The sequence below is a fragment of the Halichoeres trimaculatus genome, unplaced genomic scaffold (genome assembly GCF_033239565.1).
Source record: "Halichoeres trimaculatus isolate MK-OKI-2021-1 unplaced genomic scaffold, fHalTri1.1 fHalTri1_scaffold_3, whole genome shotgun sequence".
NCBI classification, from domain to species: domain Eukaryota; kingdom Metazoa; phylum Chordata; class Actinopteri; order Labriformes; family Labridae; genus Halichoeres; species Halichoeres trimaculatus.
In genome coordinates, this window is record NW_027437181.1 from 18,817,019 (window position 1) to 18,832,942 (window position 15,924).

General features: G+C 38.8%; 1 protein-coding gene across 6 annotated transcripts in view; it reads right to left on the reverse strand.

Annotated features, from left to right (window-relative positions):
- The window catches only part of tead1b (TEA domain family member 1b), a 45,747-nt gene that overhangs the window by 5,582 nt on the left and 24,241 nt on the right, over positions 1-15,924 (reverse strand). Inside the window, exons 4-14 of one of the 6 annotated variants that reach the window (XM_074666096.1) lie at positions 10,635-10,699; positions 8,706-8,768; positions 8,553-8,615; positions 6,801-6,812; positions 5,849-5,980; positions 5,519-5,565; positions 5,355-5,416; positions 3,797-3,921; positions 2,333-2,506; positions 247-387; positions 1-153 (exon numbers count right to left, since the gene is read on the reverse strand). In XM_074666096.1, the coding sequence (XP_074522197.1) occupies positions 1-153; positions 247-387; positions 2,333-2,506; positions 3,797-3,921; positions 5,355-5,416; positions 5,519-5,565; positions 5,849-5,980; positions 6,801-6,812; positions 8,553-8,615; positions 8,706-8,768; positions 10,635-10,699 (1,037 nt within the window). Of the gene's footprint in view, positions 154-246; positions 388-2,332; positions 2,507-3,796; positions 3,922-5,354; positions 5,417-5,518; positions 5,566-5,848; positions 5,981-6,800; positions 6,813-8,552; positions 8,769-10,634; positions 10,700-15,924 lie in introns of all 6 variants that reach the window. The other 5 variants (XM_074666094.1, XM_074666097.1, XM_074666098.1 and 2 more) reach the window with 5 other exon arrangements.

Below are 15,924 nucleotides of genomic sequence, written 5' to 3' on the forward strand. Positions count from 1 at the left end.
CAATAAGATAGTGAAATTCTCCAGCACACTGTTCATCATGTATTTCTCAGGAAGGTGTTTTAGCTTATGGATGAAGTTGATCATGTATTCACACATGGGAGATCGGCTTATCCTGTAGACAAAGCGTCCATTCTCAAAGCGTGCATATTCAGTCTGAGTGAAAGAGGAAAAAATTAAAGAAACTGGTTAAATCATTTCGGTTTCATGGCGTTCTTCAGATTCCCTGAACAGAGATTCATTTCATACCTCCACTTTCTCCACCACTTGCTTGCCAAAGGAGCAGACTTTTGTTGAACATGTGATAGTCATGTTCTCCGAGCTCTCGTACTGACTGGTGACTCCGTAGAAAGATCCAGAATCATCCTGAACGTTGCAGTTTAAGTCGGCCTGTGTAAAAAGTTGGAACACATCAGCAGGAGTTTACAAAACAAAATCCACAAACAACTGTGCTTATAAGAAGTAAAAGCAGAGTTATAAAACAGGGAAATACATTAAAAGATGGAGTGCCTGATGTAGAAAAATCCATGGTCAAGTCAAATTATTGAGAAGGACAAAGTGTTATTCTGGGACTAAGTAATTGATGATTACAGAGAGGGGGAATCAAAGAAAGAGCCAACATCTGGAAGCAGGATGGGAGTATGTGCATGAGCTTAATAAATTAAGCGTTTAATTTTCAGCTGTGGTAAAATGCTCTTCTTTTTTTCTTGTTTGAACACATCCAGTTCTTTTTTTACATCCAGAGTGGGTTGCACAGATATTGTGAGGTACTGAACACAAATTCAAAATCCCCTTCATGTTGTACCACTGCTGTCCGCAAAATGGGATTTCGTCATTTGCTTGTCAGTGACTCAAGCCCAAAATTGTTGTTCATTTGAGTCAAACAAAAACAAACAGAAAATGTTGCATAACTGTTAAAGTGTGTGTGAACACTTCACTCATGTTTTGGAATGCACTGAGGGAGTTCAATCAGAGCAGCTGTGCTCGGGGCTGAAAAAAACAGTGACATGGGGAAAAAAATTAAAAATCATTAAAAAAAGAGTTGGTAAAGCAGCAATGACTTAACTTGTGGGGAAAAAGAGGAGTGTGCAGCTGATTCTTGTCATATACATCTGTTTGAGAGTCACATAATCATTCACTTGAGCTCTAATTTTGTTCTTGGACGACTCACAAGGTAAAAACCGGCTCTGAACCTGCTCTGCGCTGCACATGTGTGACATGGATGGGTAAGAAAATATATAGGCTAAAACTTGTTGAGGTGAAGCGAGGATCAACCTGTTGGAAGTTAGCTGGAGATCTGTCACTTTGATTTCACACAGTTATCTACATAGTTTGATACCAGATACCTCTGAGATTATCTCATTCCTTGAAATAAATATTAAGTTTTGGTAATATAGTTTATTACCGGTGTGTTGATTTCTTGAACACTCTCTAGCCAGTATAAAAGTACAAACTGTGGACAGGGTAAAATAAAGACATATGCATCAGAACTATTTTTGGTTCAGTCTCTTAATCTTCTTTCTTTTTTGTTTTGATAAAAAATGTAAAATTTGGTTAAAACCTCCCATCTATACTGTTCTATTAAACCCCAAATTTAGAAAATCTTTGAAAGATAACGTCTGATTGAGATTTGTTCGGATATAATGTGTTTATCACATATCATACTGAAAAAGCCTTGGCCACATCTGAATAAGCATGTTAATGTGTCCATATCTGAAACCAGATTCTAAAGAGGATTAAATGAAATTGCGTAAAAGACTGATTTACAAGGTTGAGCCGGGTCTGCTCCTGGAGGGCAGCCTTTCTATGCCCCAAACATCCTGTTCATTATGGATACAAAAAGACGAGACATCCTCCTACAGCATTCTCCTCCTTCATTAAGCAAAGCAGTTATACTTTCATTATTGTGCAGATTCTGTCTTTCATTTGAAATTTAGATTGGCTAGTCACTTCAAAAGGAATTTGAAGGGACTTGGTCCAAGTGCATACGGACCTACTTTGTTGCCTGCCGCTAGTTAGCATTTTGCATCAGGGAGGAAATACATGCAATGTTTAAACAGCCATTAGGAGTGCAACCAGGTCACTCCATTGTTTGGAGATATTACATTGAATTAGTGAGTGCTTTGATCAAAAGCTCTCCTGCTATGCAAGTCCAAATACAGCAGAGTGCATTCTGCAAACATTAAGAGAGCAATCTTCTCTGTGTAGAATAATTACAGCCAATCACCAAAGACCAACCTGAACAGACTGGACATGATCCTGCATCAGTGTTTACAAGGTTACACTGATATTTATACCAATGTGTGTATTAGTGCGACTGACAAATGACACTCACCCAGAATTTAATGAGAAAAAATGAGTTCTGGGGACCTTTTCCATACAGCTCCTTCAGTCCTCCTTTCTTTTCGGGGAATTTGTCGTAAATCTGACGGATGTCTACCGACTCCAGCAGGGCGTCACTGTAGGAATGATTTGTCTGTCCGATGTGTACAAAGAGGTGCTTGTTGTACTGAAAAGTAAAGAATCAGAAACAGATTCTTAAAAAATAAGTCTATCCAGACTAAATTGTAATATAATTACCTCACAAAGAACAACAAAGACATGATCTAAAGCAGTATCAGATCTCATTATGTGGGACGGGAGGTTCACTGAGACAAATAAGGCAATTGTGACAAATAACCACTCTAAGAGCATGAGGAAGCTGGGATTATACTGGCAAAAATACTCTCTGGTGATGTGAAATTACCCTTTGCAACACTGCTTTTTATGTGGCTGTCTGCAGGGTTTGAGGTATTTGATTTTTATTGTATGATGTACAAATCTGTTCATATTATTCTACTCCACAAAAGCCACAGACCAGCTGATCCCTTGATTTGAATTAAATCAGGCTGAAATACCAAACTGCTTTGCCAAAGTTTTATAGAAAGTATTAGATTCAGCATCAAATATTAACAGCAAAAATCCTATGAAGCTATAAATTAGTATCAAATATTTATATTTTAAGCATTATATTTTGGAAAAACTATACACAACTTAAAAGGTAACAGCAGACATATTGAAGAAACACCTCAGCCTCAAATTAACTCCAATCAGCCTGATAGTTTTCATTTTACTTTTCAACTCTGAAATCTGAATGGGCATGTAAAAAAATCTTTAAAAATGAATATTTTTAGAAAACCTCAAATTCACGATGCTAAGCAAAAAGCAGAAAAGTAAATCAGAGACCACTTCAATTTCAGAGTTTGGTTCCCTTGGTTGTGACTGTTGCAAAGCCTGTCGTGTGGTGCTGCACACTGTAAGTCCACAAGCTCGGAGAGCAGCCTCTCCAGCACGTAGCCTTAAGGGCAAAACGCACCATTTCCAGCCATTAAACTGAATCTTAGACTAATGGCTGTTGTCACAAAGTATTTATACCACAGGAAAGTGCAAAGGAAATGTGGAACAACATGTAAGAGTAGCTAAAGCAAACAAGAAGTGTGGGATTTGATTTCAGTTGATTGAACTCAAATTCAGTGAGTCTGTAGATCGCTCTAGCTGAAGTCTGCAGCATAAATCTACTTTGGCCACGCATTTTAAGAAAGTGATAAATAAACAGTCCTTCATTATTTCTGCAGGTTTTCATGCTGTGTCTCTACAGGCCAGTCCTCTCCCTCTCAGCTTGTTTTGGCCTCCTCTCAGCTGAGTCTCTGCCTGGGAAAATGTCCCAGTGTATTCACACAGGAAAGGACCAGATGATAAGAGGTGGGAATGAACACATGAGATAGTAATTTTTCATGCTTTGGATAAATGCTCTGCTTACTGATTCGAGATCTCTCTGTTGCTCTAGGAAGGCAGAGAACTCCACCAGCCGGAGTTTGGATGTACCGATGGAGCGTCCCTGCCATGCTGGTGCCGTAGGAGCTGCAGCTGCTGTGGGCTCATAACCTGCAGGGACATGCAACCTAAGATTCATCATGCGTTTGGGGGATTTTACAGTGCAGCACAAATACATTTTCAGGACATCATACCTAAGGATGCACAATAATATCGGCACGTTATCGTTATCAGCCGATATTAGCTTAAAAATAAAATATTGGATGTCGGCCAACACTTCAAATTCCGCCAATATAATAAACCGATTAAATAATGGGCTGAAGCTGCAGATACATTTTATTTATCTAGAAGTTTAGCAGCAGTCTGTAAGATACATGTATATGACTACTTAAGGTGCATTAACCATTTTCCAAAGTAAACCACTTACTTCAATTTGGGTTTAATTGCTGTACATTTGCATTTCTCATATGTCCCCTGTGAACAGAGGTTTACTGACTGTCAGTTATGAAATTGGCCAAATTTGCCCGGGTTTTGGGTACTGTTATGATTTTCTTAGGAACAGCATCAGCCAGCTTTCAAGTGTAATTTATCTTTTTGAATTGTTTTGCTTGAAAGCAATCATCATAAATAAATATACAGTTTCAAGTAAATATTTTTCCTATTTTGCACAAGAAATTAGTATTACATAGCAAATGTGGTGAGTATGCACCATCATGCAATATGCTACTTCCAATACAGAAGACAGCTGATGATCTCTGCAATTATGTGCACAGGAAAAAAAATATTGGTATCGGCATCAGTATCGGCTTAATGAGGTGTTAAATATCGGCATATCAGCTGTCGCCAAAAAAAAAACAATATCATGCACCCCAATCAAAACACATAAAATCCTGCTGTAATTTAAGAAAACACTGGTTGACAGGTTTCAGGAACCCTTCTTGGAGTCAGTGAGAAGAAAGTATCTGGTGCTTCAATTTCAAACTATTCAGCCAAAACAAATGAAATGTTTCTGTGGGGATAGAAGGTTCATCTGCCCCACGGAAACATTATCAAAGTCATAGCACTGCAGCATATTAGATACCATCCAGAAAGCATTGTGTACATGTTCCCTTGGCTTGTGGGAATACTTTTAGAGTAAACTGAAACAGTTTTTGGTTGAAAATTTGTGTCATAGAATTGCTAAAAAAAATTGGATGATAACAAAATTCATTATGTCATCACTTGATATATCAAACATGTCATCTCAGTCAGAAGCTGCAAGCTCTTTGTGTTTTTACTTATTCTAGCATTGTTACTGATTAACAGGGAGACAATCTGCATTTACCCATAGTGTAATATCAAATGGACTGATCAATGAGATTAAAGAAGGTATGTATAGAGATGAATGGATTCTAAATTATTGGCATATTTTCCATTGTGCACATTACTGAACTTGTTGGGGTGGATATCTTACCAGCAATAATTTAGCTGCTGAAAAAACCAAGATGCACTAAAATACACTAGTATACCACTTTGAAAAGACTCTTTGTCGGGTAAAGACTCACTTGAAATGGCTGTCGTGACAGCTGGTTGGATGGGATAGGCTTGCTGGGTGAAAGGCTTGATACTGAAAAAGAGAACCGAAGTGCCATTAGTGAACAGTGTAGTGAATGTACGACGTAACAAGAAATTGTTTTTTTTTTCCATAACACAAGGGTGTGTTACTTACTCTTGTGAAGATCCTGGTTGACCAGCTGATATCATCCCCTGCCATAACTGGAAAATTAGACAAATAAATAGACAACAAAGACACAAACATCATCCAACTGTGAGCAGCTGTTAACAAGAAGATCAAACTGGCTCTTAACTCCATGTTTAGTGCATGTAGTTATCTTGACTACCACTCCTTTTGATTGTGTGCTTATCTGATAGGGGCAGTTGTGCAAAGCTGTGGTGTGTAATGTGATTTGGCCCGGGTGCCGGCGCTGTTGGCCCCGTGGCTGCACTGGGTGAAGCTGGACAGGAGGGATCAATAGAGGGGTGCCGACAAGGGTCTTACCCCTGCTCCAGGGAAGGCTGGGCGCGGGATGCCTGGCAGTCCCAGCTTGTTGTGAATAGCTGTGGCAGAGACGATCTGAGCCGAGGACATGGAGGCCATGCTCTGGAGGGCTTTGTCCTTCACTGCCTGGTCCTTTAACAACAGTCACAAAAGGCTTAGCGCTCACACAGAAGGGGGAGGTGGGCTATGTTGCAGAGGCAGCAACAAGCACACTCCAAACAACATGCTGAAAGCACCACTGACCTCTCTCACAACAGTAAACAGCAAGCAGGTTAAAAGAAGATGCATCTCTCTTTTGCTTCTTAAGTGGAGGCTTTTTTAGAGGAATGTGCCAAACAATCACAACTGGATTCCAATATACAGTGTTTAGCCAAGGTATGCACTTAGGAAAGTTTGTTTGTTGACATCTTCCACTGACGTACTTTTTAGAAAATTAATTCAGCAACACTTCCACCAAGGCTGCATTTGCCTACATGTCAATACACATCTAAACATCGTAAAGAATTTCTCAAGTAAATCTGAAGGACACTAAACCCACTTGCTGGAGTGTTTTTAAAGCTGAAGATCCTTTCTTCTAATGTTTGGGTGATGTTTGGTAAAAGGAGATGCTTAATTGTTGAAGTTTTCACATCGGAAACACAGAGGCACTGCACACTGTATGCTGGTTTGAACATAGCTCATTTCTCTGTAAGTACTGCGGCAGAGTGCTCACTAGCAAACCCATGCAGACTGGCTGGTGGCAGATGTAAATGAAAGCATGCTGGCAGCACATTCTGGTGGAGCAGGGTCAAGCTACAATATGATAACACTATGATGGTACAAAGAGACACTCTTAAACTGTGAACCACAGACAGCAGCTACCGTGTTACTACAGCAGGAGCAGATATGCAAAACTAGCAGCAGAAGGACAAGGCAGCCCAAAACAAAGCAGAGACACAAAACACTTACTTACCATACTTGTAACCTAAATGCAAACAAAAATGTTTTTATTGTTAACATGTACAGTTTTTGGAGTGATTCAGCATTTTTTTCTGAATCAAGCAGAAAAGTCTTCTTGTTACAGCTCAAATTGTCAATAAGAACCTTTTAGTTTTATCCACCCCCCTCACACAGCAACACACACATGTAATGAGAGTTCAATAAATAGGATTATGAATGTTTTTTCTTTCAAGTTGTCTTTGCTCTCTGGGGATGTCTTGCTCTCTATAATTTTCACAATCTGATCAAAAGTCATTACTACAGAACGGTGCTGTAATGACTGTTATTTCACTAAAGCGCCACAGACAGGACCAGTAACAGCAGGTTTTCATTGATACTCCTTTAGATGAAGGGCGCGCTCGTATTTCTCTTTGCCAATGAACTCTAATTTGCTTAAAATGAGAAAAGACAGGGATTCATACAAAAGCTGTCTGTTTTTCTTCAGACAGCTGCCTTATCCCTTGAAGAAAAAAACAGGCATTCATGTGGCTAGCTGCTTGTTTGACTCTGACTTTCTTAACACGCAGTCACACATAGATTAATGAGGGGTCATTCATTTGCGTTGAATGCTGGTAGTGGAGCAAATGTGAATGTCAAAATGTATAGTTAACACTAAGAAAAGAGGGAATGGCACAAGTGGTGAGCTCTTTCTTTGACATACAAAGATAACATCAAAAAATATCCTGAATTACAGGTTATATTGTTCAAGATTACTTCTTTAGCAATCTTCCATTTTAATCTGCTGTTCTGAAAAGCTTTCCTCTGTGATTTTAACAGATTGTCACTGTGGTTAAAACGACCGATGAGAACACTCTGAAATGATATCTGACCTGGGAGGGAGGAAAGCAGCCAACAGTTACATCTTTCTGAGAGTCTGAAGTTATCCACAGGTTAAGGGGAAACGGAGAGGGAATTTTAGAAAGCAGCCAGCTGCCATCGCACTGATATCTTCAAACGTTCAGCTCTCAGCCGCTCACACCAACAGCCAATGCCAGCATGCATCCCCACATCTGCACTCTTTGGGTTGCTTTCACTAAATAACTGATTATTTTCACAACAGTACATTTTATTTTTGCTTAAAGCTCCTGGGAGGGGCTTCACAGTTTTGGTCAATTGGATGTTGAAGGTTATATTATTAGTTTCATAACCAGCTAAAAACTCCTTATGGAAGCCTTAATATTTGAAAGGAGGCATGTTTGCATGCTGGTGTTAGCACCTAACTTGATATATGACTGTGCAACAGCCCATTTCTACGGGCATTGCCATAGATTCAGGAAAATGTAAATTGGGTGTAACTATTCAACAAAAATTAAAGGATGCTTACAAAACTTCCATATTTTTTAGACACCTGCATGAATGCAAAACAAACGCTGACTATCATTAACATTTGCTTTTATACTATCTTTGTCACTGAAAAATCACGGCTTTGCTACAAACTTGTGTGTTTGTTGTAATCAGCTGATCTCAAAGCAAAGAAAAGATATAGGTGAACAAATAAAGATGGAACTAGGTGGACAGGACAGGACAGGATCAGCATGTCAGAGGACAGATGAGAGAATTATGAGGAGGACTGAGGGGAGGGTTAGAAGATATAGACAGACGACAATCAACAGAGGATTTTTGGTTCAGGGGAAATCAGAGCAACATGCATTCACTCAGTAACCACGGGAAACAGGAAGTTAAGACGCACAGCAACCAACGAGCCCACAAGCAGAGAAGCGCATACCTTTAGCTTGGAATGAAACTCACGAGATTTCCTTCTGGCAAGAACCTGAATGTGACTAGACACCTGCGGGGTAGGGGAGGGGAGGAAAACAAAGGAAGAGCCTGTAACCATGGCAATGAAAAGCCCCCTGCAACTGGGCAAAGCCAGACGTACCTTAATGGCAGCTTGGATTTCTCGAACTTTCTTTCTTGCTAAGACCTGTATGTGACTAGACACCTCCATTAAAAAAAGAGAAAATGGAAAATAAAAAAACAAGTAAAGCCAAAAGAAGTAGATGATACATTTGTTTCAGATAAAAACACCTGTATGTGGTACAAGGTGCATGACAAAGGCATCTTTAAACCACACGACAAGCGAACAGCTGATGAGGCTGTGTGTTGTCACACTTAAGTGAACTGATTAAGGAGGATGCAGGCCCCTTTAGCTCGCATTAAGAGCACCCAGATGTGATCAGCTGTGGGCTGAATAACAATCAGCTGCTCTCGTATCCTCATGAGAGCCAGGTGAGGTACGTCAGCCGCCAACTTTGCTTCCGCCGTTTACAACTTTGAAGTTACTTAATGATGATCGCATGAAAAGACGAATGTGTGTGGACAGCAGGCTCAAGGACAGTATTTTTGAATTCAGTCAGTCTTCAAACAAAAAGTGACCTGTGTGGCTTCTCCGCACAAATGAGGTGGTGTATTAGAAAAATCCACTGTTAATTCTGCGTGTTATTAACAATGGAATTAATCATTGATCTAATGATTCATTTAAAAACAGATGATTTTCAATAACTATAAAAAGCCAATAATCAAGGAAACTGTAGTTCAAACTCATCAAACAAAGGATATTAGACAAAAAAGGACTTTTTGTATTTTACTTTATTTTTTTGTGGAATGCTTATGAACAAAACAGGGCAGTAAAAAAGGGTTCCTTTGGCTCTTAAAATAAATTCACACATCGCATTTTTCATAATTTAGAGTATTTCTTGAATAAGATGATTAAGAAAATAACATACAGTTTAACCGGAACTGAAATTAGGGGTTGTGATCATGACAGACACTCTCTTGAAAATGAACTGACAACAAATTTTTGATGGGCTGTTCATTTATTTGACAATTAAATGTCAAAATTACCCTAACATCCCACCAGGATTCCTGGAGATGACATACTCAGCCTGTCGTAAAATTCAAATGTTCTTTTGTTTTTTTTCACTAGAAACTCCAACAACCAGCCAGGAGACGCTGAAAGCAGTAAATGTTTAAAAATGTAACCTTCACTGGAATCATTTTTCTTCAATTCAGACGCTCTGGCTTTGTGGACATAAAGATTAACCCTAACCCTAACAACAGTAAAAGAGTAAGCAATTGTTAACATGACTCTTATTCTGATCGGAGAGAAACCACTTTGTGTTTCTGTTTCAGACTGATCAATTCAAACAAAATGATCAGATGTTATTTAGCGGTTTTACAGGGAAGTTCCTGTTTAGAAGCAGGATTTGTCAGGAGGTAACTGAAGCACAATCAGAGCTCCAATTTAAAAACAACATTCGACAAAACAACAGCATCCTTTAATTTCTTTAAGCACTTTAAGCTCTGAGATAAACACTTCAGAAAATACATGAAGCCAATAACATTCTACTTTTACTGCATTTCAAGAAAAAAATTCACAGACTAAAATCTGCTCCTTTGAATTGGAGACAGTACCAATCCATTAAGGAATCCTCCTTCTTCTAATGAAGGCCTCAGAAATGACCACGAGCAGAACCTCCATGATTTACTTATCACAGGGAATACATGCCCACTTAAGCTACAGCAGAAAAAAACATTTTTACATTTACTGTTTGTAGCTACCACCTTAGAAAAAGTGACAGCAGCATTATTTTCATGTTAGAGTTCTTGAAGAGGAAAAGTGTCCAAAGACTTTCTATACAGCTACAGTCCAACATTCTTTATTTATATGAAGCATTCTGTTATATCCTTTCTCTTTTTTTCTTTTTTTCTTTGTTGCTTTTTTGAATTTTTGTAACAGTCTGCATACATTTGCATTTGACTGTCATATTAAACCCAAGCAGCTGTTGTGTGTTGTCACTTATCTTACCTGTTTACGAGTCCTCGTCTTCCCAGTCCGCAGCTTGATGTATCTCGCTATCAGCTCATTTCGGCCTGCCAAAAAAAAAAAAAAAAAAAAAAAAGAGGAATGTGTTTAAAAGTGTCTACAAAGCAAAATAAACTCAGAGGTGGAGTTGGAATATTAGGGGAGGAGTTTAAGTTCTGATTTCAATTTTTAAAGGCTTGAAAAACCGCATTAAAGCATCAGGTCTGAAACTTGACACTGCTTTGAGTCTAAGATGGTTGTGGTTATTCATTGTGAAGACTCACTTTAGGGTTTTTAAATACCTTTTGCTTGACAGTGGTAAAAGTTTGTTCTCAAGTCCTCATGAAAAAAACATTTGATAAAAAGAACAAAAAGTCACCACCTGTAAAAGGTTTTGACTGAGTGCAATAGGATTTTAGTTTTCAGGTTATAAACCTCAAGCTAGTTGCATTGATATCCTAAATCATAAGCAGCTCTGAAAATACAAATACTAAATCATTAATTCTCTAAACCTTGTCACTCCTGTACAGGGTAGCTATAGCGGTTTTCCTCGTATTTCTTGTACGTGAGTTCAAGTAGTTTTCCAGGAAGTAGTCCTGGAATCATATTCAGAGATGCAAGCTATTAGGTCTATTATCATATTTAGAGTGCATGCAAATCCCAAGATATGTGTACATCTTCTAAACAAACCGGGTCCACTGTGCTTGTGAAAACACCACGTAACATTAGCATGAAAAAAAACCTCACTGCAACACAGCCTTTCAAATTAATCTAATTCAATCTCATTCTCTTCAAAGCCTGTCGCTGTGAAAGGAAGCAGACCTAGCTGTTCATACTGTTGCAGAAAATAATGGCAACTGAATATATTGGGCTTAAAACAGTGCAGCTCTGACTAAATTATAATTAAAGCATAGCTTTGTACAGATTTCCAATTAACAACGGCTCCAAACATTCTTTTGCCCTCAGCTCTTCTCTAATTGCTGTAGCAATGCACATGACCCCTGCTTAGCCCTTTCATATGGTAATAACATGCCGCCAAGCAAAACTATTACACAAATTATAGGTAAAGAGGCACTCTAATTATGTGTCCAGCTGTAGCCAACCAACACCATGGATCTGCTCTGCTCTATAAAACGCACTGAGCCCTCAGTACAATGAAACATTTTTCTACATTCACCTTGTTATCAATTAAAGGCCCTGCTCTTGTGATGACACAATTGGACTGCAGCAAAAGCTCACATGTGCTAATAAGCCGTATCTGAGGTAATCAGAAGAAAATGCATTTTCAATCAATGGGAGCGCACCAAGGATCACAGAATGTGTCTGAGGAGGAGGAGGAGGAGATGATGATCACATGGCATGAATCTATAGAGCTGAGAACACTAAGAGGTACCGTCTATCCATAGATGTTTGTGGAAACAGGGTAGTAAGATTCATCCAATAATAGCCATTCTGTTTGATGTTGCTCCGCTGGACTAAAAATTGCATAAAGGTCCCCAGAAATAATCATCTTACAAATAAGAAATACTAAAACTTAGTAATTGATTTTAAAAGTCCAAAAAGTAGAAGCAGATTTTTTTTAATCAGTCTTTAGCCACTTACATATTTTGGCTTTGATTGACAATCCAAATTTCAATACTCAAGTGTTTCACCACCAAAAACTAATGTTGCGCTGATTTGTCACCAAAGTTATACCAAAGAATTGATGGCTAACAAAGTTTTTTGCAATTATCTTTTTTTTTTGTTTGTTTGTTTGTTTTTTAAACACTAATAAATGTCAATGAGAGATGCTTGGATTCCAGTCACAAAGGTTTATGTTTCTGAAGTGAAACATATCTCAGGTTTTTTAGTAGACCATAAGTCTAGAGAAGTATTTCAGTGTCTCAATAATATTACAGTTCAAAGGTTAGATTGAAGTGTTGATCAAAGCACTCTATGTCTCAAAAATACACACATGCTATAAACTTGTCAACAACAAGAGATCTTTGATACCTGCAGCACCTGGCTGCATGCCACACCTGCACTCTTTGTTGTTCCTTTAAAAGAAAAGGGAGGAGGGCAGGGCTATGACACCAAGCTGTAGTTTGTTAAAGGTTGACCCTGCAACTCTTTTCACACTGAACACTGGGGTGAGGCCAGCCTTTGTGAACCCAGTCACATGACCTCGCAGGACAAATAAACAACAGCTGGGGATTTACAACTCCAGCCTGCCTGTGCAGTGTCTGCAGTGTAAACTTTACTGCACGACGCAGGGACCAGCACCATTTTCAATAATTCACACACTGTGGAAACACAACATGACAATACAGGCATTCATGCAAACTCCTGATTCCAAGATCAAAGCACACAAACGGCCAGCTGAAAGCTTGCTTACTGTTGAATTATTCATTCTTTACACCAGGCTGGAAAAAAAGCTCTGTGGGTCCTGGAAAGCTTGCTGTCTTTTTTCCCTGCCCATGTTTCCACTGCAAAACAACAATTGGTGACAAAAATGTGTCAGTCCACATTCAGGACTAAAAATGCTTTACATCCCAGCTTTTACCACCTGAAACTCAAAAGGTGGAACATATTTCTATAAACTAAAAGCAAAGTTCCCCTTCACATGTAACACTGGACACAGTCTCTTCTTCTATGTGGCTCTCAATGTTCTAAAAGCTGTTAGTGGGACATTTCTGGAGAGAACAGAAAGCCCTATTACTTCAGTTTTAACTAGTTAAAAATTAGCTCTATGATTTTAGTTTTAGGATACATTACATTCTGACATTACTCAAAGAAATGAAAAAATAGGATTAAACACTTTATTTTGCAGCACAGCAGCACATAAACTGGTGTAAATACTTTTCCATCAAAATGCGTCTGAAAAGTACACCAACACTGCTTACTTTGAGAAGTATTCATTTGTGTACACAGAATTTTGAACGCAACTTTATAGAAAATAATGAAACAAAAAGCACTCTGACTTCTTTTAAAGTAATGAAAGTTTAAGTCCTTTTTGGTGGCTTTACTCTTAAAACACAAAAAAGACAGCAGTCAAAGAAACCAAAAGTTAGTAGATATTGAGCTAATATCTGCTTTGGAATATTTTCGAGAGATTATTAGTTCCCCAGTTTTCCCCAAAACAAAAAGACTTCTTCTATATAAAAAAAAAAATGTTTTTTTTCCTACAGGCTTTTAATTTTTTACCAAATATGCCATCCAAGGAGAGAGGAAATGTGAAGCGAGAGTGGGGGAAGACACACAGATCATGCCAAATCTAGCATCGATCCATTAAAGTGAGACGACTGTACCTTATTAACAAGTAACACATCAACAAATAACACATGCTCAACCAGCTGAGCTAAAAAAAATAAGTCCCTTCAAGATTTCTTTGATTTTTGTCACACAAGATGGACAGTCTGTCAAAAAATCAAATCAATGGGTTTAATGTGACAAAAGAAGAAACAATACTGCATCTTCAGAGAAATCATAGTTTCATCACATTATACATTTTTTGACCTAATCAAATGTGAATAGTTATTCAAAAAGAAGCCTAAAAGAGACATTAAAGATGATTTTGTCACTTTGTCTTCAAAAGCGTTATCCTTAGAGGGCATGTTGGTCAGTGCACAATAGTCAAAGAGCAAAAATGCAAAATGTCCAGAGTGTGACTGAGATCTGAACTGCAGGATGGAAAAAGCCAAGGCTTAAGAGCCAAACTTGTGGGGAGTAAATCTATTAAAAATCTTCCTCTTTTTCATTACATCCTTTTCCACCAAAGAGCATTTTTAATGAAAAATATTTCCTTTTCAAGATTCCAGGTTAATCACTGCTGCAGCATAGTCATCAAAATCTAAGTAAATCTGTGCAGATGTAGCCAGGCTTGGAGCAGGCTCAGAAAATTAACTCTTTATGGGGTGTTCTTGTCACTCAAAGTAGGAGGAAAAGGATTAGATATTCATCGTGTGACCCCTGAGCAGATTTGTGCTGGAAGAGTTCTTCACCTGGCCGCAGTGAACTCTCCTCTGAATCTCAATGACTCTAGAGGATCTGGGACGTGTGAATGGCACTCCAGCATCAGCCCCACAAAGACAGTGTGGCTCAACTTTCTCCAGACCTTCCCTGAGTAGATTCCTCATTCGGTCAAAAATCCAATTTGGCCCTCAGCACCCTTCCTCCAAGGAACCTGGGACAGACTGCCTCTATGTGAATAACAATAGAGTGAATTGTCACAGTGCAGTGTGGACCAACCTCAGAGATACCACACCCAGAAATAACTTCATATGGCTTCTCTCTCATAAGACCGTCTGTCAAAATCAACAATGTTACAAAATGACAGGAGTTTAAGGGTCATATGTGTTAAAACAAGATTTTAAAGTTCATATTTAAGTACCTGCCAGAAAGGAAAACATCTTACAGTTTTCTTTTTTTTTTTTTCAGAAACCATCTTCAGTAAAATAGTCCCAGACATGTGTGGCAAGCCCCGCTCTCTAACAGGAGAAAAACAACTATTTCACTCATGCATAAAAATTAATCAAGGACAAACTGAAGGAGGATAACATAGGAAATCCATACCAGAGATGAATTTTACATGTTGTTTCTTTCTTTCCAAATTTACATGATAATTGAACAGTGGTAATCCTAATTAAAGCAGTGTTGCATGCAAACACAAAAGCCTGCCAGTGGATTTACTAGCAGCTCTATGCACCTGTGTAACCTTAACACCGAGGCTCATTTAAGTAATGGCATATTAAACTGTTTAACTGGCCTGCTTATGTTCTTTGAAAAGGCAAGAACAATACTTTACTGCTCTGCTCCAGCCTTTCTCTTTTCCTCTTTTTAAAAGCATCCATTTCCTGTAACAGCACTTTTTCTAATGCAGGCACAACCACAGTCACATCTGGTCCAGCACTCTGCCATGAGACGGCGCTGGGCCTGGCCGAGAATCAGTCGGCAGATTGCCTGCATGTGTGTGTGTGTGTGTCTGTGCGTCTGTGGAGGCCCTGAGAGGGCAGCCTTACAGAACACAGAGAGTACACATGTGGTGCAGCCCGGACTGTCAGGACACATCCATCATTAACCCTTCACTCAGCTCAATATTTAATCTAAACTTTTTGCAACTGCCTTTCTTTGCTTTCATTTCTGGATCACGTGTTTTCTACATTTATTTTTCCTCTCTTTGTTTTTGTTTGATGCTTTGTCGCCATTTTGAACAAAGTAAAGCAGTTCATACGAAAGTTTCTAAACCTCAAGTCCAAGCACAAGCCAAAATCATTGATACTGTAGTCCAAGATGGGTCACGAGTCCAGTAGGTCTT